Source organism: Drosophila eugracilis, unplaced genomic scaffold (genome assembly GCF_018153835.1).
Source record: "Drosophila eugracilis isolate 14026-0451.02 unplaced genomic scaffold, ASM1815383v1 contig_2088, whole genome shotgun sequence".
NCBI classification, from domain to species: Eukaryota; Metazoa; Arthropoda; class Insecta; order Diptera; family Drosophilidae; genus Drosophila; species Drosophila eugracilis.
In genome coordinates, this window is record NW_024572964.1 from 2362221 (window position 1) to 2389001 (window position 26781).

General features: G+C 41.8%; 1 protein-coding gene across 1 annotated transcript; it reads left to right on the plus strand.

Annotated features, from left to right (window-relative positions):
* The first annotated feature begins 381 nt into the window (after nt 1-381).
* LOC108108236 (G-protein coupled receptor dmsr-1) lies at nt 382-19504 on the plus strand. The gene is made up of 4 exons (XM_017216203.2): nt 382-522; nt 15932-16189; nt 16696-17816; nt 18321-19504. Exons 2-4 carry the CDS (start codon nt 16128-16130, stop codon nt 18593-18595), a joined length of 1458 nt encoding a protein of 485 aa, XP_017071692.1. The 5' UTR covers nt 382-522; nt 15932-16127; the 3' UTR covers nt 18596-19504.
* The last annotated feature ends 7277 nt before the right edge of the window (nt 19505-26781 follow it).

Here is a 26781-nt window from a genome sequence, read left to right on the forward strand (position 1 = left end):
CACGGGAGAGGAGGAAATTCCCTCGCTCTCTCTCTCTGTTTCGGGGTAGATTGTTTTTCCGGCTCTCTGTTTTGCACAGAAGCTGCAACTTCAACAAGTCGACCAGCTGTTGCTGTATGTGGATGGCAAGTGGATGCTGTCTTCCGCCCAGCTGCACCAGTTGCTTCTGGTGGGACGCGTTTTTCCCTGGGCTTCCCTGGCTTTTCCGAACAGCTGATCGGCCGATGTCGCTGCCGGCGTCGACGCCAGAAAGCTGGCAACACTTTCGACAGGCGCGCAGGAAAAGCCGACCGTCGATTTCCCGAGAGCTGGGAAAATCGCGAGCAGTTGCCGCTCGAGTTTTTCACAGTTTTTCAGTTGGTTTTCCATAGCGGTGCCGCACGCACGTGTCTCGGAGTTTTCCCGGCTAACAAAATTGTTCGAAAATCGTCGGAGAATGTGCCGATAAGATGAAAAATCATAATTATTTTCGGTTAAATGCGGTGTAGTGAATTTTCCCTAATATCAGTTTTTCCGATTTGTGTAAGTTGCCTTTTCGACTGTAATCCGATGGTCAGTGAACTTTTGGGCATTTTATTCGCATTTGGTAGACAGAGCATCTGCGCTTTTGGCCAACTTATATTTCATTTATGGCCGAAAAAGGTTTATCTGATTAGCATAATGGCATAATGGCCGCCACATCCATGGGGACACTGTGCCTAATGTCCTGCAAATTGTATTCTGTGTAATCTTCTGGGTGTGCACCATTTGATTGATGTAGGTAGCCCAGTAATAAGTGGATATATAGAACAAAGAGACGCTGCCCCAAAGATTAAGAAAGGATGCTCAATGGGAATTTAAATTCGTTTTAAATGAGTTTAGTGGACTTTTAGTTAAGAAGAATTATGAGTCTTTGGAGAATCTTTGCAAAAGCACTTACTAAAGACTTTTCTGCTGGGAAAAATAATCAAAAAATCTTTAAAAGTTAAACAAGTATTTCGTTTTATTTATTTATTTTCTACTTAATAAATTCAAGACCCTAATACCTACGTAAAAGGCATCAAAAAACCATCCACTTATCTGCATTCTGCCAAACTTTTCTTCTTCCATTCGGCTATAAATTTATTAAACACTTTTTATGATCAATGCGGCCGCAGAAGTGCAATCCTTCGGCCAGACTCAACTAGCGACTTGGGAGCACTTTGGCCAACAGCAAGGCTAACCTGGCGAAGGAACATAAAATATACGAGTATATGAGCTCGCATGTTGTCAATGAACAAATAAACAATAAAACGAGAATGAGACACAACGAACATTGTTTGTACAAATGCGGCAAAGTCGTAAAAAGTGTTGTGAGCATAAAATTTGAATTTTCAAGAAATCTAAAAGAAAAAGCAAGCATCCGGGAAGGGAAAGAAACATAAAGTAAACCTCAAACAAATGTATACAGAAATATTTTGCATTTTGTGCTAGATTCCTTTCGGGGTTTCTTTTAACTTTGCGCAATGCCTGCTGCTTTTTTATGGCCCACAATAAATAAAAGTCAACTAGGGTAGAAAGGCCAGTGGCAAACAATGGACAAAAGGTTGGCTAGCAAAAATATTTGCACAGTCGAAAAAGTAGCAAACAAAAAACCACCGAACGGCGGTCCAGATAGCGCAAAGTTTTCTAATTTCCCTCAAGGAAATGGCGAGGCAAGCCTTTCGCAAAGCTAACAGTCATGTCAATAAGAGACACAATGCATAAAACTCTCAATTTATAGATGCCCGGAGGGTTAACAGCTCGAAGCAATTAGCCGCATGTGCGAGATTTTCGCAGCTGCCGAGGCCATAACGCAACTCAATTTATGCACTTGCTCGCTGGCTTTAATTGCCAGTCGAATTGTTGACACATTTAGCCCGAACAGAAGGCCATCAATTGGGGGCTCGAATAGTAGACATGCCCATCTAGGAATGTCAGTGTCAAGAGTCGTTGCCATGCACTTCAATCTCAATTCGGATCCCAATCCCAATCCCAATTCCTAATTCCGAATCCCATCGAGTCCATTGTGCCTGAGACCTGAACTTTTCGGTTTCGGTTAAGTTGGGCAGTTAATTAATTTCTGTGCCAGCTGCCAGCGCCAGATTCCAAGTCAGAGTCCGCCCAGATGAGACAGTAATTGTCCATTGTGGTTCGGTTTTGGCCCGGCCAAGAGACTACGCCTCAAGACGGGGCACGTGCCAATGGCTCAAACCAATGGCCTGCGGCTTCTGGCCAAGACAAACTTCGGTTACATAGTCGGTGGGCTTTTGGTTTTGAGTATCATTTAAATTAATTGCCGGAGTTTAGCTCGCCAAAGAATGCACAAACATTTTATTCGTCGGGCATTCAATTAATTACTTTGGGATTCCTTTGTTTCTTAAGTTTTTTCGAGACGTTTAACGGCGCTCAGGTCTCGTGTGTAGAATTTATGCCCATAGGTTAATATAATAATTAGTCAAAGTATAAGATTTAGATGATTATTGCTTCTATGTGAAAAAGATTAAAATAGCAAGAAACAAAGACTTACAAGGCACAAACTCAAACTTTCTTGGGACACATTTTTAATTTAATTGCTTAACAACTCCAGTAAATACTGCTGCTGTACACGCTGCTAATTACTCTGAACTTCCTTGTTCCTTAAACTTTCCCTTGTTATTTATTTTCCTTCGGGACGTAAGTGGCATTTAACTTTAATGCATTACGCATACGCCACATGGGCCGTGTGCTTATAAATCCCAAGCGTCAGAGCGTAAAATCATAATTCCCTATAATAATAATAATAATAATTCCCTTTTGTTTAACCCAAAAAGCGACGCGAAGGTTGCAAAGTTGAGCAGTTGAGCAGTTGAGCCACATGTGTGCCTGGCAGGAATTGTCAACTTTTTTGATAAAGGAAGTGGGGACATTTTACAGCCTGTTACAAAGTTTGAGCCTCGCAAAAGTTTGCCCTAGCCCATTAAGTTCATTTGTGAGCAAAAATAAATAAATTCAAATGAGAGCGGGTCGAAAGATTTATGCTCATTTCTTTGGGGAGTCTGTCTAGCTGCCCAGGGTCCGATAAAAAGAAGACGAAAGGCAGGCGGGCGGGCCATTCATCAGATATCTAGGCACGTGATGGTGGTCTTAAAGGGAAAATGAGAAAAACCCCTTAAACGGATCAATAATTCACATCACAAGTACTCGTACAGAGCATCGAGAGTAGGGTGGGGCCTAGCATCGTTTGAGGCGAACATCCATATATCCGAGCACTTGAAAGGCTGCGTAATATTTTCATAGAACGCTAAATGCAAGGTCAAAACCAGAGGCCCCATCATAATCGCAAAAGTTTCCACATATGCCATGCATGAGCGGTCCATAACCATATCTCGTATTTATATCACTTCCTTCCCCATCCGCCATCTTGCTCAGTCGGAAAATAGCATTGCATAAATCTGGGCAAATATTACGCATACGCAGCGGCGTCGTGCGGAAAGACATAGCATACCATATCAAGCGCCATATCATCTTGCCATCTGTCTCTGCCACTACGCTGCAAATCTCAGCCATAAATGATGATTGCATTTAAATGTTATTTATGCCGATGCGTTCTACCAAAAAGTCAGTGTGAAATATGCAGTCCTCGGGGAGCTTGTTTAATTAAATTAAATGCATCTGGCATTGCAAGGATGTCGCATCGCCTGAGCACTCAGAAAGGGGGAAATCACGAGCGACACTAAAATGTCGTACAGAGAAGAACCATTAGTGAATAAGCTCTTGCATTTTATTTAGTTGCTCAAACAATTTCCGAGAATTCAGATGGCTGTTGGGCTGCAGCTCTAAAAATTTCATAAAACACAAAAAGGCAAAAACTTACAAGAGTAAATTAAAGTCGTTGAAGTTTCTCTTGGTTGCCTTAAGTATTCTTCTATTGCTACATTCAAGCTGAAATTGACAGAGTATCATTACTATCTGAACAGAAGCAAATGGTTGCTAGTATCGCTGCTTAAAGCCGCCGACAAGATAGATCGAATGCAATTATTCTGATGCCGCCTCGCAAACAAAACGAAACTAACTATTTCTTGGCTTGGGTCTTTAAGCTCAAGTGCTTTGTTTGGGGGCAAGGGACTTGGACTGGCACTTGGACCGACACGCTTGTGAAAATAAACAAAGTCAATGGCAAAGGCAACGGCAACGGCAATGGCAAATAGACAAAAGACGCGACAGACAGCGGCCCTTAAAAGATTATAAAAGGAGCGAGGAGCGTGGTTCGTGGGTGGATGTCTGATGGCCAGACAAACTGTTGCTCATGCCCCATGAAACATAGCTTGGAGCATAAGTGGAAGTCGTATCGTAGATGGCTTTCGTTGTTTCGCCTTTTTCCCAGTACTCCTGGTTTTTTGTTTGCCTGATGGCTGTCAATATAGAATCAGAAACAGTTATCAGGCAGCCGCAGCGGAAAAGTTACGATTCAGCATTATTCCTTTATGTTTATGTCCAGTTTTGTGGACATGGCTCTCGAGGAGCACTTTCCCTGAGTTATGAGTTTCTTGTCCTGTCACATAAACACGTTCGTCCCCCCAGAGAAGAAAAGTGCTCTGAGCTCCTGCCACAATACAAATGGGATTTTCAGTCAGGTCTCTAATTTACATATGCTTATCAGACGCCCACCAACCACATATCATTCCAAACTCTGTCCAACTTCTCAGCTCGAGACTCGCTGTGCAACAAAAGAAATGGAAATTGCAACGAGACAAGCCATCAACAAGCTCCCGGCACAGACAGATGGCAAGTCGAAACTTTGGGGGTCCAAAAAATACGAAGGCTAAGGGGTTGCCCGGTAAGACTTTTGGGGCATAAACAGGAAGCACTAAGGACGCATTACCTGCTGTTGACATTTCGCAAGCAGCCAGGCATGGAACGTGAGGTCTTCGGTTCACAAAAGATCTAAGGTCTTCCTTTCGCCCACTGAGCACTTGCTTTGCTGCTATTTTTGCAGCATGCTGGTCCTCTGAGGACTTAAAATATCTCCAGCTTAATTAAGGATGCACAAAGAGAAATAAACTTAGTTTAATGTAGCTATTTCCATATTGCAGAAAGCTTTTTACTACCATAATAATTTGATCTCGTCTCTTTCCTTCCCTAAAAATATGAGTTTTATGATGTCTACTACACAAATTCCTAGTAATATTTGGGGTTAAGAATGTTACTAAGTTAATCCTTCAATTCAGTCCAGAAGGTTGTTAATACATATAATTTTTATCTGTAAACTTAGAAAAGTTTCAAAGTACTGTTTGTAGCTGAAATGAGATTGTAACTGCGACTGTCCCATCACCTTGCCACATCTGTTTCTAGCCACTTGTGTGTGCTCTAACGAGGAGTGACTTGCACTTCAGTTGGCCATTTACCGGGCACCTTCTGCCACAATTCGATGGCCAAAACCCGCATGTCATTGTCAGTCAGCAGAGGCCCTTGGCCATCTACACTCCACATTCTATAGCTACAAGCCTAATTCATTCATTTATTCATCGTGTGCCCGCACCTTTGCTTTGGCATCGTAATCGATCGCCTCAAATGATTCAATTGCACTAAGGTAATGGCATTAGACCAACTTCTCTTGGCCAGCAATTCACCTGGGCCAACAAATCATTCTGTGAGTCATGCTGCAAAAAGCGAAGGTTTCTACACGGAGCAAAAGGGGAGTGTATGGTACCAGCAAGTCACAAAATGAAATGTTTCTAATGCTGGTAAATATTATTAAATATGTTTTTTAACAGCTAAGGATAATATTTTATTCGCGTAGATCTTTAAAATATATATTTTTCTACCAGATTATTATTATTTTTTGTGTAGAATCTCATTGTATCTTTTTTAAGAGGCCTGGCAATTTATTAAAACCCAATCCCTCTTCCAAAGTTCGATGTTGGCACGTGAGTAACAAGCCATTGCTCAAAGAATAATGGCCGGAATGGCGACCTAAAACCTGTGCACCCCGAAAATGCATGTCAATGGCCCAAGTAGGTGATGGTGGGCGGTGGGCGGTGGGCGCGGCAACGTGAGCTGACAGTCAGTGGCATTCACTTAGTGCCGAGTACTTTCGTTGGGTTCTCAGAGATGCTGCCAAGAGTTCTTCCTGTTCAGGTTTCTTTAAGCTTTGGCTTTCTCAAAAAGTAACATGTCCGAAAAACACTTTGCCATTCGACTTCTCAGGCAGCCACTCAGTCTGAGATTTTCCACCGCCCCACGACGCCGGAAAAGTCCCCGTGGAAAAGTCAGGGAAGCTAAGAGGTGGTGCTGGTGCTGTGTGTGCAAGTCTCGAGGACCCTCAAGTGCGTTACAGGCCACTTGGCCTTGTCTTCCAGCAAATCTCTCACAATGCAGCAAACGCCATTTTTATTCAACATTCCACATTCATTCTTATTCAAGAAAACTACTCTGTTCAGTGTAATTTTCTCGAGTTGCCTAAAGATACTTGACCCAATTCCTTTTTTTTTTGCGAGCTTCCTCAAAAGATTTTGTGTCTTTAAGTTCTTTTTTTCAGTTTTTTGTACAGCTTTAATTTAATTAAAACACTTGCTTTGATTCTGGCTTAGCTTAGTTGGCAGGTGGCGAAGGCAAAAGCCCCCAAAACAATTCAAGTGTCCGACCGGAAAAGTGGAAATGAACGAAATGGGAAAGCAAATAGAACGGCTGTGGAAAAATTCCGAGCCACTGGGCATTCAGTTCAGTTCGGTTTAGTTGTAGTTGAGTCGAGTCCTTTTGGGCAGCTCAGCTCGGCTCGATTGTCACTCCAAGGTAACCGAGCGTTTTGTAGCCGCCTTTTGTTCGCCCGGCCTTTGTCGTCTTACCGAAATTTGTTACCTTTGGCCAAGGGGGACAAGAGCTGTGTAAATTTCGGGACTCGCCTTTGAATTCCCCTACTGAATATGCATTTTCAGAAAGATGAGCTAGGAGCGAGGCTGCGTTAAAGGTGACTGAATAAAATAGGATTTTATATTATTTTTTTAAAAGAATTTAAGTTCTTATCTCTGCGATTAGTTAGTTCTATTTGTGGTTCTAAAATTCTCTTCCATCACTAACGAAGCCTTTTCAATTTGACTGCCTGGCTTAATCAAGCTTCAATCAGCATCTGGAAAATGTAAATTCTCTGCAGTTCTGTTGTACATAAAGGGAGCCATAGAAATTACAAAAGCCTGCGCCATAAAATGCGAAAAACCTCAAGAGCAGACCAACACCTCCAGCAGCCCTGGGGAGGAAACTTAATTGCAGCATGTTGAGCCTGGGTAACAGTGCGTATGAGCAATATAAAGCCAACAAGTCGAAGGTGACTACTGGGGGCATATATGTATACAGGAGCCAGAATGGGTGGCAGACTTCTCCACAAAAAAACCCACGGTTAATTCCAATAACGTCGTCCTGCCACACTCCCACTCGCTTTATGTGTGTGCGTGTCTCGTCTCGCTGGGAGAAACTAACAAAAATGCAATTTATGCTGCGTCCTCTGGCCGTGACGCGCCCCCCCAGTCTTGGGGAATATAAAAACTGGCCATAAAATACGACAAACATGTTGCCATCACACGCATCATGTGAGAATACCATTTAAAATGTTTTTTAAATAGGCAAAACCCTGGAGGCTGGCGGAAAAAGAAAATAAACATAAATAAGGCTCAAGGTCAGGTGGTGCGTTCACAGCGAAAAATTTAGTTTCATGTTTAAATTTATAAATATATTATTATATATATTACAATATATTTTTGATTTAAAGTTCAAATTTAACTTTAAGGCTAAGAAAATACCATAAAAGTTCCAAAAAGTAAGCAGTAAAAATGACTCATAAATACCTTGTTCCTTACTCAGCTCTTCTCTGAGTGTACCTGATGTGTCCCAAATATAAATGGCGTTAACGTAAAAAATTTGTGTAATTTTCTAATGAATATTATTCGCACACACGCCCTGAAACGCGAAGGCGAAGGCCAGGCTATCAGCCCCCAGGTATGCAGTACAAAATTAACATTATCCCGCGGGCGAATGCCACCACCCACAAGCCTCACACATTGATTAGTGTGTATTAGTATGTACGGCACGGCAGTGGCTCGGAGTTAAATGGAGCGTGGCGTGGGTTTTAATACCCCGTCTGTGATGAGGGGATCAGGATCAGGTAAAGGCGAAGGCGAAGGCGAAGGTAAACTGGGACATTATGACTTACCCCGAGGGGCTGATGTCAGAATGAAAAGTTATCCAGGCAGACAGAGCTCATTGGAAAAGGAAATATTATTCAGAAAAGTATTGAACAGCCCGAGGCGCTCCCACACTTGAAAGGTAGGGCAAAAAGTTTGGGACAGGACTTTTTAATTGCGAGTTTTACATTTCGGCTGGGAAACTTTTTAGGCAAATTAATGAAAAATGCCTGTAAAACATTCCAGCCCAAGCAGACAGCTGGCCCTCTTAAATTGTTTAAATTTATATGGTCTTCCAACCACATCAATTACTTTTGGATTTCTAGCAACTTCAGCTTAAATGTTGCCAAATTTATGCATTAATGGGGACAGCAGTATCAGCAACAATTTCCCTCTGAGCCAAAGGCAAACAATTGGCCATGGGCAGCTGGTTGCGGGCAAGTCATTTAATTTTATTATGACATCGCAGTTAAAATGTTTGACTATGAAAAATTGATGGTACTTTTTTCTGGCCATTTCTCTCGCTATTTTTTTTTTTTTTTTTTTTGGTTTCGTCTAGTCGCGCCCGAAAGGCGTCTGGAAATTCAGTTAACGCCATTATGTTTTTTGCCCTTCGACGCACACACTAAATGTTGTTAGCTGACGGCTTGTCCGCCGAATTGATGGCGCTTTAATAGAAAGAAAATTCGGGGAAATAAAAATCGTCGAACCGCGAACCACCAGCGGCAGCAGCAGGTACTTGATAATAAATTGAAAAATAATATTGAGCAGACTTGGCCCGAGTTTTTATTCTCTCGATTTCCCTCGGTTCTTTGGGGGGATTGCCTGTCATGTTCTCGCCATCGAAATTCGTGGCCATGGCGACATGAGGACGTGCTTACCACAAGTGCTAGGGATTTGTATCAATGGTGGAATTGTTGAGTCGCTCGGTACACTGGGAGAAGGAGTTGGTTTTGTATAAAAAATAAAGTTGTATTAAAGTCTTGTTACTTATAAAATTTTTAAAAATATTTTTCACATAAAAACAAAAGATAGAACAGAAAGGTTCGATAGGTAGCCACTTTTTTGGATTGTTAGTCTTCAGAACACAAATATCTTAAAGTGTAAAAAAGGTTCTAGATATGCAACAGGAGACGTTGTGTTGCGAAAATAAGATTCCCTCCGAAAAGTATCCTTGCACTCGAATTTCCCCCTTTCTTAAACTTTTTCTTGGTAAAATTTGGTTTGCTTGTTAGGTTTATATGGCAGCAGCGGATATTATTTTCCTAGCCTGACAGCCTGGGAAGCGGAAAATATAAACTGAACAGAAGATTTTCCGCTGTCGATAAGCTGGGTAAATTTAAAGGAATAGAAGGGACGACTACTACTCAGTATCCACGAACCCATAAATTCTTAGCCGACGTGGTTTTGTCTTCGAGTCAGAGCAGAACTCAGTTTATGGACAAAACAGCTGCTGCTGGAAGGACGGAAGTTGATTGCTTTTCAAAAATGAAATTAATTTTCACTGCACGCCACATATTTGCCATTGCACTAGCTGGGAGCGTTTTAATGGCCGCAAATGAAGTGTTGCAATTAATAGCCAATAAACTGCAAAATTAGTTTCAGCTTTTATGGTTATCCCATAATAACATTAGGATAATGAAAAGTGCTTAAAGTTTGCGAGTTAAGCTAGTATATCGGTTGGGGGGGTTAATTAATACAATTTGTGCGGATTTTTTAGATCCCCAAAGGCGATTATTGGGAATGGTATGATTGTGTAAGTTCGTTTTATTTACACAAAAATACATTTATTTCTAGACAGATCATTAACCCTAAGAATTAATTGACAATTAAACATGTTGATTATCCAAACTTTCGGAATTGCTACTTAAAAATTGTAAAATAAATACACAAAACAAGTCTAATCTTAGTTTCGAAATATTTATTAGCTTAATAAATTTCAAAACTAATCACGCAGAAACATTGTGTTAATTGAAAATATTCAATTAGTCTACAAAATTATTAATAGAATTAATTTGGCTTTAGGGGTATCACCATCTGCACTCAATCAATGCGAAATATGTGAAACTCGCCAGCCGAATATGTTCTAGAAATAAACCCATTGTCAGCAGTTCATTCACAACAATGAGGTGTGAAAATTCTATTTATCGCTGTCCAACTCTCTCTCTCTCGTGCGCCCCATATAAGTGTCATAATTTATTGATATTTTATAGAGCGACGGACAAAGAGAATAATCGCTGGAGAGCCGGGGCTTATGCTGCTAATCAACTGCCGATTGCCGATGGCAGGTTGAATTTCACTGTAATAAACATGTCGATAAGCAATAAACCACCGGTGGGATGGCCTAGACAATAATACAACAATAAACAAGTCCGATAAGCCCGGCAGATTAATATCATATTCCGTGGGCCATGAGCAAACAAATTAAAATGGAAAAATGCCAGCTCACACACGAGGATAGCTGCTAAATTGAAATGAATTGCTGAGCCAGCATTTTGGCCATATGCCTCCGTTTGGTGGCTTTCGAATGGAGGGAGTTGGGGCTAATGGTGATATAATCGAAGTAAATGGCGTGACACTGGGCACACATTGGCCTACATATTCATAACCACTGCAGTTTCAATTAACGCAGATTGATATATTAATTCAGTGGTTTCTCTCTAAGTGCACATCAATAGTTTATCCAATCATATATTCCCATTCATTTTGGGCTTTATTAGGCACTTCCTAGTCATAAATGGAATTTACGGCCCTCGAAATGGGCCATAATAGTTTTATGCCCCGTATACTTACACCCACTAAAATATTTCACTTCAATTAAACTAAATAATTGAGATCAGGCCAAAAAGCAATTATGTAATGCAGCTGCCATTGTCATCACTTTTAATTAATCTGAAATACCTGAAGAGTGGGAAGAGGAAACTGTGCAGGAAACTAATCAGTACAGAATAACACAGAACAATGGCCGGGAAAGTTGACAGCAAACTCGAGTTGTGGCCTAAACAGGCCGCCAATTACCTTGACCTAAGCGAAAAGCTGACAGATACCTTCAATTTCTGTTCTGTGTTGGTAAATTATAGTTGGAAAGATCTTGAATATAGCCAAGGTCATCTATCTTGTTTTTGTTTAAATAATTATTTTCTTTTTCTGTAATAAATAAATCATAAATTACTTGGCATCCTCATAGTCCATAAATTACAGAAAAATATTTGCCTTTTTTAAAGAAGAAACTATTTGAGCGGGCAGCTCTACATGCGAGTGTTGACACAAAAGGGATTTTCCGGACCTGCGCCTAAAATATGCAGCAGAGTGTCCTGTGTTTTCCACTTGGGCTGCATGATTGTCAAGTGACGGACAACCGTTGACATGTTTGTGGGTGATCCCTGGGCCAGCTACTCCTGCAACACGTCCACCACATCCGACACCCACCCATATTTGCAGCCGCTGAGCCAAAGCGTTTTGTGAATGCTTAATTACGAAATGCGCTCATGTTTGGGCCCAGACTTTCGGGGGCGCCTTAACTCGGCAAATATTTGAGTGAGGCGCCGGGAAAACCGTTGACACTCGCCATGTTGGCACTTTCCACCCACAAAAACACACACATTTATAGACTGAGTCAGCCCGGGGTTTCGGTTTCGATAAAGCCAGCGTGAAATCAATGAGCAAATATCCACGAACACAATGGCCAGCCAGGCGAGTACAAATAATTGGTACATTTCCACTCGAGGAAAAATTTCAGAAAAGAATATCTCTTGGAAAAACCCCTAACCAAGAGTTAAGTACACCATTTTTTTCAAGAATATTTATCAATTTAAAATGAATTTTTGAATTTAGTCAGAGTTTTCTTCCTCTGTACAATACATTTATTGCATTAAGTGACATGGCAAATAACGTGAAAAAGCGTAGGAATCAAACCGTTCCATCATGAAAAAAGTGAGGCAGAAAATATGAAAGAACAAACAAAATGAAGATGTGGCAATACAAAAAGCTTTTAAGAGCCTCCGGGAGGGGAAAGTAGTGCCCTGGGCAACTGATAAGCATATGTGTCAGAAGGAAGACGTTTCCTAAGGCCCTTCAGTCTTACCTTCAGCCACTTAGGGATACCAATCAATGAGCGGCAGCTGTCAATCAAACTTTCCAAGAATTACCCGGCTAATTGAAGCGGACCCACTCAATAATGGAGATATTAATTCCCCAAAAGCTCATCCTTAAAGAGCTGAAACTTTCTCAAGGCAAAAATTGGCCACATAACCGGAGACCTTCGTCAGCTCGCACTTTGCTAGAGGAGAACAGTGGCATGAACTTTTGAGGGGGGTTAATCGAAGAAGTGCCAAAAGCAAGCACAGCACCAAATGCCAAGGAAGTTAACAGAAAAATGGTACAAAAATAATGCCGAAGTGGGAAATTTCCGCAACAAGCCATAGCAATTAGGCAGCCAGAGCAGCAAAGCATTTTCCACATGCAGAGGTCAAAACGAAATTGCCAAGCGGAAGGAGAAAGTGGAATGTGAAAGTGGCAAGTGGCAAGTGGAAAATGGAGAATTAGAAAATCGCCCCTGGCCACATCCTAAACAAGAAGAAAAGTTGGCACAAAAATCATTTTTCCAATTTTCGGCAGTTTTTTCCCCTGTTTTTGTTCTGGCATAAACCGCAAGTCATATTTGATTTTATTTTTGATTGTGTTTTGATGGCTGCAAAAAAGTTCATTTCAAACGTAGTTTGTAGTCGGCTATACAGTTAAAAAAATATAACTCGAAAGAGTCTAGTCATGCTATAAAAACCAGTCAGGGTAGCAATTAAAAGATTATTGTTTATGGCAACCTGTTCGGATATATTTCTAGTTTAGAGTTCTTTAAAAACCGAGAACAGCCTGGACTCTGCTGGTTCATGGATTTAAAATTCCCAGAGATTGTATTTTTTTTGGGTGTACGAGATTTTGATTGCCTGTTTCGGAATATTGGCCATACGCCGCCTGGTTCCATGACAAGTGTTCAATTAAATGCTCTTAGTTGTTGCTTCCATCGACCCTTCAGCCCCTGCAGCGACCTTGATGCTGGCTTCCGGTTTTGTTATTGCGGCTTCCACCATTTTTTCTCTCCCCGTTTTTAGGGGGAGAGTTTTTCGCTAAGCAGAAACTCAAATGTTGGAAATGTGTGCGTGTGTGAGCTTCAAAACCGGATTTCCGCCTTTACAAAAAACAAAAAAAATCCAAACTTAAAGTGAACCCGGGCAGCTGCACGTGGCTGTTGTTACCTTTTGGCATAATTTTCCACAACCATCCCCAGTGATTCCTCGGAATGCTGAAAATGTGTGCCAGAGCTTTTCGTTTCATAAATTCAGAGCAGTTCTAACCGCACATGAAGGGCCCTCCTGGGCTCTCTTGGCCCTCTTCATCCTGGCCAAGCATTTCCGGCCAGCGAAATGAGCCAGCTCAGATGGCATCCATCGAGGGGTCCAGAGACTGCATATATGTAGCACTCATGCTCACATTCTCATGCTCATTACATGGCCCAAAGCCAAAAGGAAAACAGGCAGATCCTGTGTACTGTTCGCTTGTGAGGTCCTGCCTTGAGGACAGGCCAAAGATGTAATTGTACTTGGCCGGAAAATGGCTTGAACCCAGCTCGTTGGGTATATAAAAAGATACAGCTGACATGGGGGTAGTGTGCTTTTATCTGGGACAGAGAAAATTCAGCTATAAAAAGAAGCTTCATTATGTTTCTGGACTTTTAAGGAACTATATTATAAGTATTGGTTAAAATAATCTGTAAAAGAACAGAGATTTCTTACTAAATGTTTGGCTTCCATACATAACCATAGCTTAAGACTATATTTAATGCTTAAAGTTATATTCATTTCTCCCTGTGAACCCCCCACTATCGTTATAACTTTCAATTCAACTACGAATAGTCAACCTATTATAGTTTATACACATTACCACCGATACCATTGGCAGATAATCGGCTGCGGTCGATAGAACACCGTGTTTGGCTAATGGGCAAACCACAATCAAACTTCAATTTCTATGGGCATTTGCAGTTGGCCAACTGTCAAAAGGGGCGTGGCTCGGTAATTAAAATGGGGTGGTAGAGGGAGTAGATCGGCGGTGATTATGTGATTCCATTATGCCGAACAGTAGAGGGGTGGCATTAATAATGCAGCTGGCGAAGCCTGGCGATGGCTTCATTATATCGTTTAAATGGATGTTTTGTTGTGCGATGCTGTCTATTAAGCGGCAAGTGTTGTTTCTTGTCTGAGGTCCTTTGACCCCCCTTAAGCCCGCCCTCTTTTGGGCCTGTCAGCTGCCATTGCCAGGCACTTTAGATGGGCCCTCCAACCCCCGACATCCAAAGCCCCCTAAGATATTTCGCTGTTCTTGTCATAGTCAACAAGTCCACGCTATTACGTGACTGGCCGCAACTTTAACGGCCCTTAGTCCGTTGGTCAGCAGGCACTTGACACTGGTAGCCCAACCTTTGGTTCGAGTATGTGCGTAAGACCACCCACTGCAATCCCCGAAAACTTCCGTAATGGGCGGCATACGGTGCGTATTAGTTACATTAGTGGCGACCAAATGAGACAGTGGGACATTTGTTTATTGCCTTACTTCTGCGTGTTTGCATTGTAATTTGGGACCGGTCTTGTCCGGAATCTTGCAACGAAATCCAATTCAATTACAAGCCATGACCACATGTTAGAATTAGCCAGACATTTGAGGCTGCCTTAAAGGCTTCTGAAATACCAAAATTGTGTTTCCCTATCGTTAATTCAATATTCATGACTGGGTTTCCTTATTAATTTCATGGTCAAATATACCATTTATAATTACTTAGGCACAAAAATGCCTAGCCTGCGGAAAATGTCTATTTTGCCAGTCAGCATCGCAGAACCGTGCCAAGTCACATGGCATAAGTCCAATCTAGGCCAAAATCCCTCAGCCGAGAGACTTAATCACTGTAATGGAAGTTAGGCTGGCTTACAAAACCAAAAGCCAGATTTTGTGCTTGAAATCACAAACAAAACACGAAAAATATGAATGAAAAATGGAAGATTTTATTATCACTTTTGGGCTGACAAAACATTTGCGACATTTCTCAATGTCCAATTTTATTGCCGGATAAGGGCAGAAACACTCCGGAAAGTTGCCACTTGGCTGGCAGTGGGAAAGTTACTTTTAATTAAATGCTACTGCCACAATGCAGCTGCAACTGCGGTTGGGCAGAGGCCAAAAGTGAAGTCGAATTCCTTTGAATCTCTGCATTCCCCATATTTCCTCATTTGTCTAATGGAATTACGTCAACTGGGAATGCGTGTGGACCCTTGTGGGTTACACTCGCAAAATTCAAACCTACATTTTGGCAATATAAATGTTTTTTCTTTAAGTTACAAACTTAGAGAATGTCTAAACATAGGCCTTCATTTGTTCTCTGTGCATTTTGAAAGCTACTCGAATGGCCTGTTTCCTCGTTTGCCCACAAATTGCAGAAATCATCTGCTCTTGCTGGACCACTGGTCGTATGCTTAATATTGATTACAGGCCCTGCCCTTGTTCTCTGGCCATTTCGAGCAAATGGTAATGACATTTCTTTGTTGATTCATTTGGAATCATACTTTCGACTTGCCCTGAACTTCAACTTGGACCTGCAATACATTTCCCTTTGCATGTGGCATGCAACGCTTCGGTATTTTGGGAATACCAGCGCTTAAAGTCAGCCAAAATAAAAACCTAGACCACGAATTCGTTTTTTATTCAACTGACGCCTCGCTGTTTATTTGCAGGTAGAATTCTCGCCACGCAGCTTGCATATTTAAGTATTGAAATTTCCGAAAAAAGGGAATTTTAATGAAACGCCAGAGGAGCAACGGGGGGCACTGAGTTGGCAGCCGCGGACACCGCGGTCAATCAAACGGAGTCCAGCCAGGACAAGCCACCAATCGACGAGGACGACCATCTGACCAGCTCATCATTGACACCATGGTCACGAACATGTCGCAGCCGCATTATTGTGGCACCGGCATCGATGATTTCCACACAAAGTAAGTAAGCTCCGGGGATGTCTGCATATTAATTACTTTTTTAAATGTAATTTGCATAATGATTTGCCAGCCGGGGCGCACATAATGAAATCATGTGTGTAATTGCCTACAGCCAAGGTGGCAAAAGGCTAACCAAGTGCATCTAATGCGGCAAGGCAGGGCCTAGTCTTTAAAATAAAATAAAGCTGAAAAAAAATCCATACAATATTGTTGGCAGGAAAGCAGGCTTTGCTCTGCAATTTTTCATGGAAGATTTAACAAAATAAAGACACATTTATTTTTTGTATAACAAAAGTTGTGGCTATCTGAGATAAATTCTGGAAAAAAACATTTTGTCTGAGCAAGCCTTATCTATCTTTAATTTGTCCTTTCTATTCGAATAAGCAATTTGCATAGATGACTTCATTTGTCTGGTTTTTAGCCCAGTTTCTTTAGTTTCCTAATCTGCGCGTTTTAAAGACTCAATTTAACATTAAATTCTATGAAACCTCATTTCCTCTGTACAGCTACAAATACTTCCATGGCTACTTCTCCCTGATTGTCTGCATCCTGGGAACCATTGCGAATACCTTGAATATCATTGTGCTAACCCGACGGGAGATGCGCTCCCCCACGAATGCCATACTCACGGGTCTGGCCGTTGCCGATCTGGCTGTAATGCTGGAATATATACCCTATACGGTGCACGACTATATCCTCAGCAACCGATTACCGAGGGAGGAGCAGCTCAGCTACAGCTGGGCCTGCTTCATAAAGTTCCACTCGGTGTTCCCCCAAGTGCTGCACACCATCTCCATTTGGCTGACAGTGACCCTGGCCGTCTGGCGCTACATAGCAGTGAGTTATCCGCAGAGGAACAGGATCTGGTGTGGAATGCGGACTACCCTCATCACCATAGCCACAGCCTATGTGGTGTGTGTCCTAGTGGTATCACCGTGGTTGTACTTGGTTACAGCCATAGCCAAGTTCCTGGAAACGTTGGATGCCGATGGCAAGACTATCGGATCGGTTCCTTTGAGTCAGTACATCCTGGACTACAATCACGATGAGGATGTGACCATGCAGGTTATGTCCAGTACGACGCCAGATGTTTCCTGGGCGATACCAAGTGGATCGGGCAACGGGACAGCAGTTAGTTTGCTTAGCTTAACCACAGTGATACCTTTAACGACTTTAAGTACGGGGATTACTACTTCCTCGATGGTGGGTGAGCGAAATGTGACTGTCTATAAGTTATACCACAGTGCATTGGCGCTGCACGATCGCCAGTTCAGGAATGCCACCTTCCTGATATACAGTGTTCTGATCAAGCTGATACCCTGCTTTGCATTGACCATATTATCTGTGAGGCTTATTGGGGCACTATTGGAGGCCAAGCGGAGGCGAAAGATCCTGGCCTGCCATGCGGCCAACGATATGCAGCCCATCGTTAATGGAAAGGTGGTCACACCCACTCAGCCCAAGAGCTGCAAGCTGCTGGAGAAGGAAAAGCAGACGGATCGCACCACTAGGATGCTTCTGGCGGTGCTGCTGCTCTTCCTGGTCACCGAGTTTCCACAAGGCATTATGGGTCTGCTGAATGTCCTCCTTGGCGATGCCTTCTTCCTGCAGTGTTACCTAAAGCTGAGTGAGTATTCCAAGATTAGCAATCATTCTCCTCCTCTAGTCTGTAACCCGTAATTGCTTTATTGGCTATGATAATTGACTGAATTTATGGTTGGTTTTGGTGGGCCCAGTTTGGTTCAGCTATCAATCATACGCACCGTTGCCCGCCATAATTGCACCACAAATTTGAGGCTTCAATGTTCGCCTGGCCTTGACATGTTCCAGAAGTAGACTAACGTTTTGTTTATCAAATACACTTAAAGAAAATAGTTAGCAATCTAAAATGTATTTCTTAAAACTTTTTCAAGTTTTTAAATTTAAGAGAGATATTAAAAAAAATTTAACGATTTAAAATTAAAATTTAAATTATTTAACACTTTATATCCTCGCAGTATTTTAATTTAAGTGTAAGGGCTATTAAAACCCAGCTGGCCTTGAACTTTGCCTGACCCCTAGTGAAACCCAGCCCACAGATGGCGTGTTGGTAGCAACTGGCATTTACTGTATTACGATTTTCCCGTTTCAGGTGACCTTATGGACATCTTGGCGCTTATTAATTCGAGCATCAACTTCATCCTGTACTGCTCGATGAGCCGCCAGTTCCGGAGCACGTTTGCTTTGCTCTTCCGGCCGCGCTGGCTGGACAAATGGTTGCCGCTGTCGCAGCATGACGGCGAGGGGAGGGTGGGTGGTAGTGGCGGCCTTGGCGGATATGGCCGGCAGCGGCTGCTGCACACGGATGCCGTCAGCAAGAGCATGGCCATCGATCTCGGGCTGACGACCCAAGTGACAAATGTGTAGCAGGAGAGCAGCGGCCGGGCGGTGATGTCAACCGCAGCCGGCGGAGGAGGGGGAGGAGGAGGAGGAGCGGCTGCATCGGTGGCACTGGCAGCGAATGAAGTTGATGGATGTGCTGATGCCACTGATGCTGCTGTTTCTACTAACGACATCAGCCTGGTCGAGAAGCTGCACTTGCAGCCAGGCCAAAAGGGGGCAGCGATATCCAGTGGCCAGAATCGGAGGCGTCGCAGTGGGAGTGGCAGCAAGTGCATCTGGCCAACCACGGATTGGCTAAGAAAACTGCGGAACCAAAAGGCCAGGGACACTGAACCCTCCACCGATCAGGACATAGAGCTGGGCAGGACGGCCATCAACCGAAGGAGTAGTGTCCTTTTAATGGTATTACTGAGCAGTTCCGATGAGGTCAAAGCCAAGGCTGTTTTGGTCAGCGAGCAGCCGCCAAGTCCACCCGACGAGGATGTGGAAGATGCCATCGATGCCCTCTGGCTGTGAGATGTCCTCTTGCAACCTCTTATATACCCTGTAAATTATCCTACTACCCACTAATATTTAACTACCATGTACAGACCAAACTAAACCGAACAAATTGCTCAGCGCTGTTTCCAATATTTTCCCGCCAGCGTTGTCTCTGCGGATCGAGAGCCCCTCTGCCGAGGCTTCGCTCTGCTGGAAAATGGATGGGTATTACCTACTATAAGGACACCCGGGAAGCAGCCTGAAGTATTTTGTGACCACACTTGATAAGTGATATACTAGACTAAGCTTCGACCCATTGATAGTTGTGTAAGTGCTAAGCGCCTCTTCAGATACCAAACAAAACGAATTAGCCATAGTCTAACTATTGTTTAAGCATTAACTTAAGAGATTAAATTTCTTTTTCTATTGAAATAAATACTTATTCGATGGTGATAGATTTTGAATTATTTTGATAAATCAAATAAGGTAAGTAAATGGATTAAGAAAATCTTATAATTTGATAGTCTTTAATCAGGAGAAACCAAAACTGGCGAGCATTAAATTAATTTTTATTAAAGACCCTTTCAAGAGCTCTTTTAGTATGCAATCGGTTGCATTTGACTGCCTCGAATTGCTATTTAATTTCGTCGTAGAATTTAATTTTGGGAAAATTTACAGCTGGCAGAAAAACCCAGTGATTGGCACTTAAACATCAAGCACTGGCTTTCCCTTTGGTCCTTTCGGTTGCTGGCAATCCTGCTGGCATAAGGACGAATAAAATAAACGCGCAAGTGACAGTAAAAAGTGACTAAAAAGCAAATGGCAACATTGAGAGCGTCAAGGGCGTTGATTAATTGTAATTTTAATCAAGGGGCGAGGCGAATTTGTCAACAGCGTTCGAGTGGGAGTGGAACACGCACAGAAACAAATAAAACGACACAAACTGATGACCCAATTCGTAGCTGCTAATAGCCAGCAGTTTCAGGACCAAAGATCGACCCGTATATATGATGTATGAGTTGGATTGAAGAGGCCTACAGTCGGCGGAAGTGCGCTAAATCGATTGCTTTGCCAGAGCCAAATTCAAAATTACAAAATACTAAGTGTTCATCATTCATGCAACTGTCCTCAGGGTCCTGCCATAAATTTTGATAAAGGACCCCTCGGAATCTTGAGTGGGCGACGCAGTTGCGCACTAAGCCCCCAGCCAGCCATTGCCTTGCATAATTTGCCTTATATTTATTTTACCGAAATGGCAGCCGAAAATTGCATTAATTTAAGACTTTATTAAAGGCGCCATTTCGTAATTGACGCCCATTTAATTTGATTTGATTACATTAAATCTTTTTTCTTCGTTCAATCGGAGTAACAAAAAATGTTCATGTAATTGAGTTCACAATGGTGATTGTATATTTTATGAACTCAATTATGCAAATGGCACAAAAAGTGTAATCAAATATCAGTGCGATGATGAAATTGCTTAATTAATATGTGCGATGCAAAAAATATATTTCATGTTAAAAATAATTCATGAGACATTCGCTGGGAAATATTGGCAGGCAGCCAAAGGAATTAAAGATTACAGTTTCATAAAAAAAAGAGTGAAAAGCCATTTAATCGACGCAGATTAAGGGCTTCAACTAACAATGTTTGTGCATTCGCAGGAATTCCTTAAGATTTGGCCTTGTAATAATATTTTGTCTGGCCAAAAATGCAATTAGAAACCAATTTATGGTTGCAATTCAATAAACCAAAGCTTCGGTATTTGCCTTAAATTACATTTTGGGGGCCATCTGTAAATCCCAAATTGTATTTACAATCTGCAGACACAAGCCGATGAAATGAAATAAAAACACTAGCCGTGACTCAATGGAGTCCATCTTGTATGTGGCATAGCCAGCTAAATGCCATTGAAAATGTATGAATGGTTATTTGATACGGCCATCTACTCATACCCACACTGGCGATTCTAGCCAGGCCAATTCCCTTTTTATGGGTAAGAGCACTGAAAGAATGTTTGACTTCTATCATAAAAACTATTCTGAAATTTTTGGAAAATGATAAAAACTTACGTTTTCTTAACTTTTTAATTTAGTAACTCCAACTTAAAAGCATAGAATAGGAACATATTCTCCTCACTTTTATTTTCCTGTGTATAAAAAATGCAAGTAAACTCAATTTGCAGCTCTTTTTAGAATGCCAAGAGAGCGGAAGTGGAGAGTCGGATTGGAAGTGTGGCGAGGATGGACTAAGCGATATAAACGAAAACGTAATCAAAGGGTTTGGGGCAACGGCTATCCAAGGGTCAAAGGACAAACATAGAGGACGAAACTATCGCCCTGGATCCCTTAGCTCCCCTTTTTCATCTCACACATTGACCGCTGGAAAGTTTGTGGCTTGCAAAACAGCAAAACAGCAAAACTTTTCCATGAATTTAGGTCATTTTGGGGTCATTTTACTGTAGTTAACTTGTTGATTACTTTAACGTATTGAATATACAAGTCTGTGGGCTATGAATATGCAATGTAGCTGAATAGTCAAAATATTTGCAGTTAAAGGGAAGACTAAATTCCTGAAATTTCACTTGAATAAACAACCGCAAAATGCCAAACTATGAGCAACCATTAATCAAACTGTTCCACTCGCTTCAGCTTAATTCGGCCACAAACTTTTCCAATAAATGAATAGCCCTCAGCTCTCCGCGAAACGGCAGCAGGGCTAATTATAAAACTACTAGTGGGCAGGCGCTCTGGTCGAAAAATCAAATTAAAAATCCCTCCAACGAAATATGTAAATATTCCACACCAATTTCCGCTAAATCATCGCCAGTAGCTTTAATTATAAAACCATACCCCGGGCGAATTTCAAATGCAATTGCTACAAATTTCATTGAATTAGGCGCACCATCAAGGCCTAAAATCCAGGGCCAAAAGTCCTTGGCTGGGGAAATTTTCATCTGTTTAACAATGGCCAGAATGTGTGCGCCAGTTGGTGACCAAGCAGAAAGGCCAGAAAAATTAGCATAATTGCCGTTGGGGGAAGGGGAGGGGCAAGAAAAGTCAAAATGGAACTTTTATTCTGGCTTCACTCTAATTACCGGCTAATTTATGCTGGCCCGATGTGTGAACAGCTATGCCAAACAATTGCTTACCAAAATTTGATGGATTTTGGTGGGAATTTCTGAACATCAGCCAGTTTTCTGGTCACTATGACTGAATTGTACGAGAACGCCATGACTTACAGCTCTAAAATCGAAAGCTGGCCTTAATAATCATCTTCCTTCAAAAATCCTATATACAAAATGAGATATTTTGCATGCCAAGAAAGAATTCCACTTGAAAGGAATTCATATTATGTAAAAACTTGACACGCTTCCGCGAAATTTGTGCCACGCTTCTCCCATTTATTCGTGCTGCAGAGCCATTTCTATTACTTATACGCAGTGTTGCCAGCGGATATTTATGCCAAGTCGTTAGCTGAAACCCATTGACAGCTGCGGCCCTTGACGCCCTCGCAACATGTGCTTATTGTTTACAAGCTCGGTTTTTGTCAAAAGTCAGTAAGAGTGGGTGAATATTTTACCATAACATATCCTAGACGAGGAAATTGGTAAAACTCAAAAACATTCCCACCACTTGACTATGATTGATTTGGCCAAAAATGTCAAATAATAGCAGGAAGCAATTGCAAGCACTTAATCATTAATCAAAATTCGGTGGAGTTTCCTGGTTTTTGTCAAAGAAAAGGCTTATTTAAATCGCTCACGCAACCTGTATCATTAGATTCCTCCATAAATGCGCAAAAAACCCAAATCGCAATAGATTTTGCCCAGTTCGTGGGCCGCGAAAAACAAACAAACTCAAGTCATTTGTCAACAAAGTTGATAAATGTTTTAATTATGGCCCACGCCTCAGTTGGGGGACAAAATGGAATATTCAATTGCGCAAGTTTCCCTTGCCAAGGTGGTGAAAGGGTCGAGGACTTGGCTCTCTTTAGATGAGAAATGGCCGGGGATTTAATTAAAATGCCTTTCCTAAGAGATTAGATTAGATTTAAAAAGAAATAAACGAAAAACCGATACACCCTTTGAAGTGGTTCATTAGCTAAATGAATCAGTTGTTATCACCCGATCTGATATCTAGATATTGGCTTTTTCTTTTCGGTGTCTAAATGTCCAACTGCCACGTGGAACATTCTAAATTATTCAGCGAAAGTCGGATAAGCCGGCAGCTACAGACAGAGGCAGTACTGATGCTGATGTTTTCGTATGGTTAGACATTTGCATTTGGCCCATGGAAATGGCGAAATACTCGTATTTATTTGCCAAATCAGAGCCAGCGGACCCAGACGAGTGCACGTGCCATTGGTAATTGATTGATTGTAAGCAAACACAAGGCAACAGCTGACAAGATAAGCAAACAGCAGTCAGCTCACATAATCCGAGAGTTGTTGTAACATTTTCCAGTTTATTTCGCCAATTTTTCCAATACCTACGCCCAAAGCTTTAATGGTAGCTAAAGTTCTTAAGTTAAACCAGCAATTTCTTTAGAATTTAAAGAGCCATTGACCCCAAAAGCAGAAGAAGGACAACTTTTGTAGTTTCCCCTTAAGTTTGATCCGCTTACGCTTAACAGAGCAAAGTCGACTTAATTGCTTTTCAATAACAAAACAAAGGACTGCGCTGTCGATCCGTTAAAAACACGCAATGTCGAGCCAAAGCCTAGTAAAAAATGCAAACAACTGGTGCGGGCCCAAATCTCATTAAACACACACACACACACACACACTCAACCGACAAACGGAAGCAAGGATAACAGTACACAGTGCACAGCAGTACACTGCAACAAATGGCTTGTTGCGTGTTATTTGTCATTTCGGATTGCGAACGGATGCCACTGGCCCAGTTAAAGGCGGCGGTGGGGGCGTGACCACCGACCGTTCGACAACAATTGTTCCGGAGTATGCGAAAATGGGCGAAACTTTCCTTGTTTATGGTTGAATAAATTTTCGGGGCTTGCTTTTGTTGCCCCACCAATTGGCTGAAGGTGTCTACAGGTAAGGAAAGCGATAAAGAAAACCAAGGGGAAAAGTTGGATGGGGAAGCTTGGAAAGCACCTGTCAGCGGGGGCTCTGCTGGATATTTCCTCAGGTATGTTGGAACTCAAGGGTTCCAATTATTAGGTCTTAAGTAAAATGACTTTAACTTTAGTTAGTAAGAATATTAAGATTATACGGAAATATCTTTAATATCTTACTATTACTGTTTTAATCTTAACTTAAATGATGTATTAAGTGCTAGTACCTTCTATTTCAATTCCTTTTTCCCAGCCAGGATATCAAACATTATCCACCATTTTCCATTGTGTTTCCTCTTTTGTTTTGCAATTTGCCAAACTCATTAAAAAATCGTTGCACTGAATGTTGTCACTCATACGTCCCGTGTGCTCTGGAAATATTTCTACAGCCATGTCGCTTATGATTGTATGGGTATGAGTGTGTATGTGTGTGGTTCGTGGCTTGCTATGGGTTTGTAGCTAAGAGTGGGTGCACCGTTAACTGAGTTGTTGCTCTATTTTGTACGACATTTTTGCGGTGACGACGGCGGCGGCGTTGCAATTGTTTGTCTCCTTGAACCAGTTTGCCAGCACAAAATAAAGGCTGAAGACCGACCCAGTTGTGTCAAACAGTTTTTGATGTTCCGCCAGCACACACGCAATTTAAACTCATGTGGGTGCCCAAAGAAAAGCCCCAAAAAATAAAGACAGCCTAGACAGACAGAATGAAAATCTAAGATGGGTGGGAGTGGGGTGGGGTGCATTGTCCACGTGCCGCTCTGGCAAACATCTACGCCGAGTAACAGATACTTTGCTTGCCAAATAAATTTACATCTTTAAACTATTTTGTATAATTTAGGCAATGAACATTTCGTGTCCGCCCCCAAATGTTTGAATTTCGAGTGGAAAACAGTTCGAGCAACACTTCTAGTGAACGGACAAGGCTCCCCTGCCACCACATGGCAGCCTCACAGAGTAGCCTCCTCCTGCACTGAAAAGAAATGATCTTAAATAAATATTTGAAGAATTCTTTCGTAGATATGAGTTCTCTTTGACTTATAGTAAGTTTTTATAATATTATTTTTTATATTTTTACTTAATTAATGCCAAGTTGGTATACTTTTATCCCTGTGTACTCCTACCCAGTATTTACATGCAAATGAAGACGACAGTAGGCCAACAGTAAGCAGCTGGCAACGAGATCCTCTACCGGCTGTCGTCGACTGACATTTTAATAGAATTAACTGCTCGGTGAACGAGAGCCAGAGCGCCTTATTGTTTTAGATGACTGTCATTAGATTTGATGGCAGCTCAACTGAATGTTGTACAAAATACAAAAACGGAGCCTGACACGTCCTGGCTTTGGAGGCTTAAAGGCTTGCCGGGAAAACCAGGAGCTACAGCAAAAAAGTGCCACAATGCGGTGGTCAGCTGCCATTTTTCACCAGTGAAATTCACTAAACTGACATTCTATTTATGCCGGGCATTTAATTTTATTTATGTGACGACAGCACCGAACTGCACCTGGACATGGGGGGCGGAGAGGGGCGTGGCATCTAGGAACTGGGATTTAAGCCAGCGATGAATGTTGAACAATGGAAAAGGATATCTGTTATGACATCCCAGCGCAGTTGACACGCTGACAGCAAACACATTAGAGTGCGCAAACTTTTTGAACGGACTGTAATGGACTGCTGACAGGTGGGATATAGGGAATGGTCCTTTTAAAATATTGTTCTCAAAGAATTTATTTGCATTTCACACACTCCTATATTGTATAGAGTTTTTACAAGGTGCATGTCTTTAATCAAATATTGTTTAGGCAAATTTGCGCAACATGCCAAAGCGAATAAATTATTCCAAGAAGCCGCCAAAGCAATTCAAATCGAGCACATGTATATATTATTCGCATACTGAGAATTACATGCACTGCTTAATCGGAATTGGAAGGGAAAATTGGAACCATATTAGCGAATTCAAGGTGCTCTAGGAAATAATAAAAACCATGTTAGAAAAACAATATTCGGGTATACAGGAAAGGTTTTCATTGGAATTTCTTTGAAACTATAAACTTGTCTGTTGACAATATTCAAGTTTGACTCTTTCTTGGGAATGTTTCTTATATTCATTGCACTTTATTGTTTTATAAATTTATAGATTTTTGTTAGTAAATTCCCCACCACTTTCACACCAAAATCCAAGTGCCTCAATATTTAATAATATTAATATAGAATCGCGCAATGTTGCATAAACAGCTCATAACCGCATCGCCAACACCAAAAAACACTTGGGAAATATCCGAGCTCTCATGTCGTAAGCAGGCGAAATGCCTCGCCGCAAGCCACCAACCCACTGCGGCCAATCCACCCACCACCACCCCATTTCTCCACCCATCATGTAAGCTACAAAATGCGAGTGTTTATATGCGCCTTGTGTTTTGGTTTTCCCCAGCAAGTTTCCTTCTTGAAATGCGGGAAAGCCGCCTTAAAACCTTCGGAAAAGGGAAACGTAAAATACGAGTGTGTAAATATTATTTTTAAATTGATAGCAATTGAATGAGCAATAACGTAATAGGGAGTAAATGGCGATAAGGACGCCTGTCCTTATTTGCCCATTGATAAATGCTTTGTTTTTCAATTGCGTATCAGAAAGCAGAGAGAAAATGGGAAATTTAAG

Excerpts from the sequence above, each read along its gene's own strand:
- LOC108108236 (XM_017216203.2), top strand. The coding sequence starts at position 16,128 with ATGGTCACGAACATGTCGCAGCCGCATTATTGTGGCACCGGCATCGAT. Across the intron at positions 16,190-16,695 it reads ATCGATGATTTCCACACAAA|CTACAAATACTTCCATGGCT; the intron begins GTAAGTAAGCTC and ends TCCTCTGTACAG. Across the intron at positions 17,817-18,320 it reads GCAGTGTTACCTAAAGCTGA|GTGACCTTATGGACATCTTG; the intron begins GTGAGTATTCCA and ends TTCCCGTTTCAG.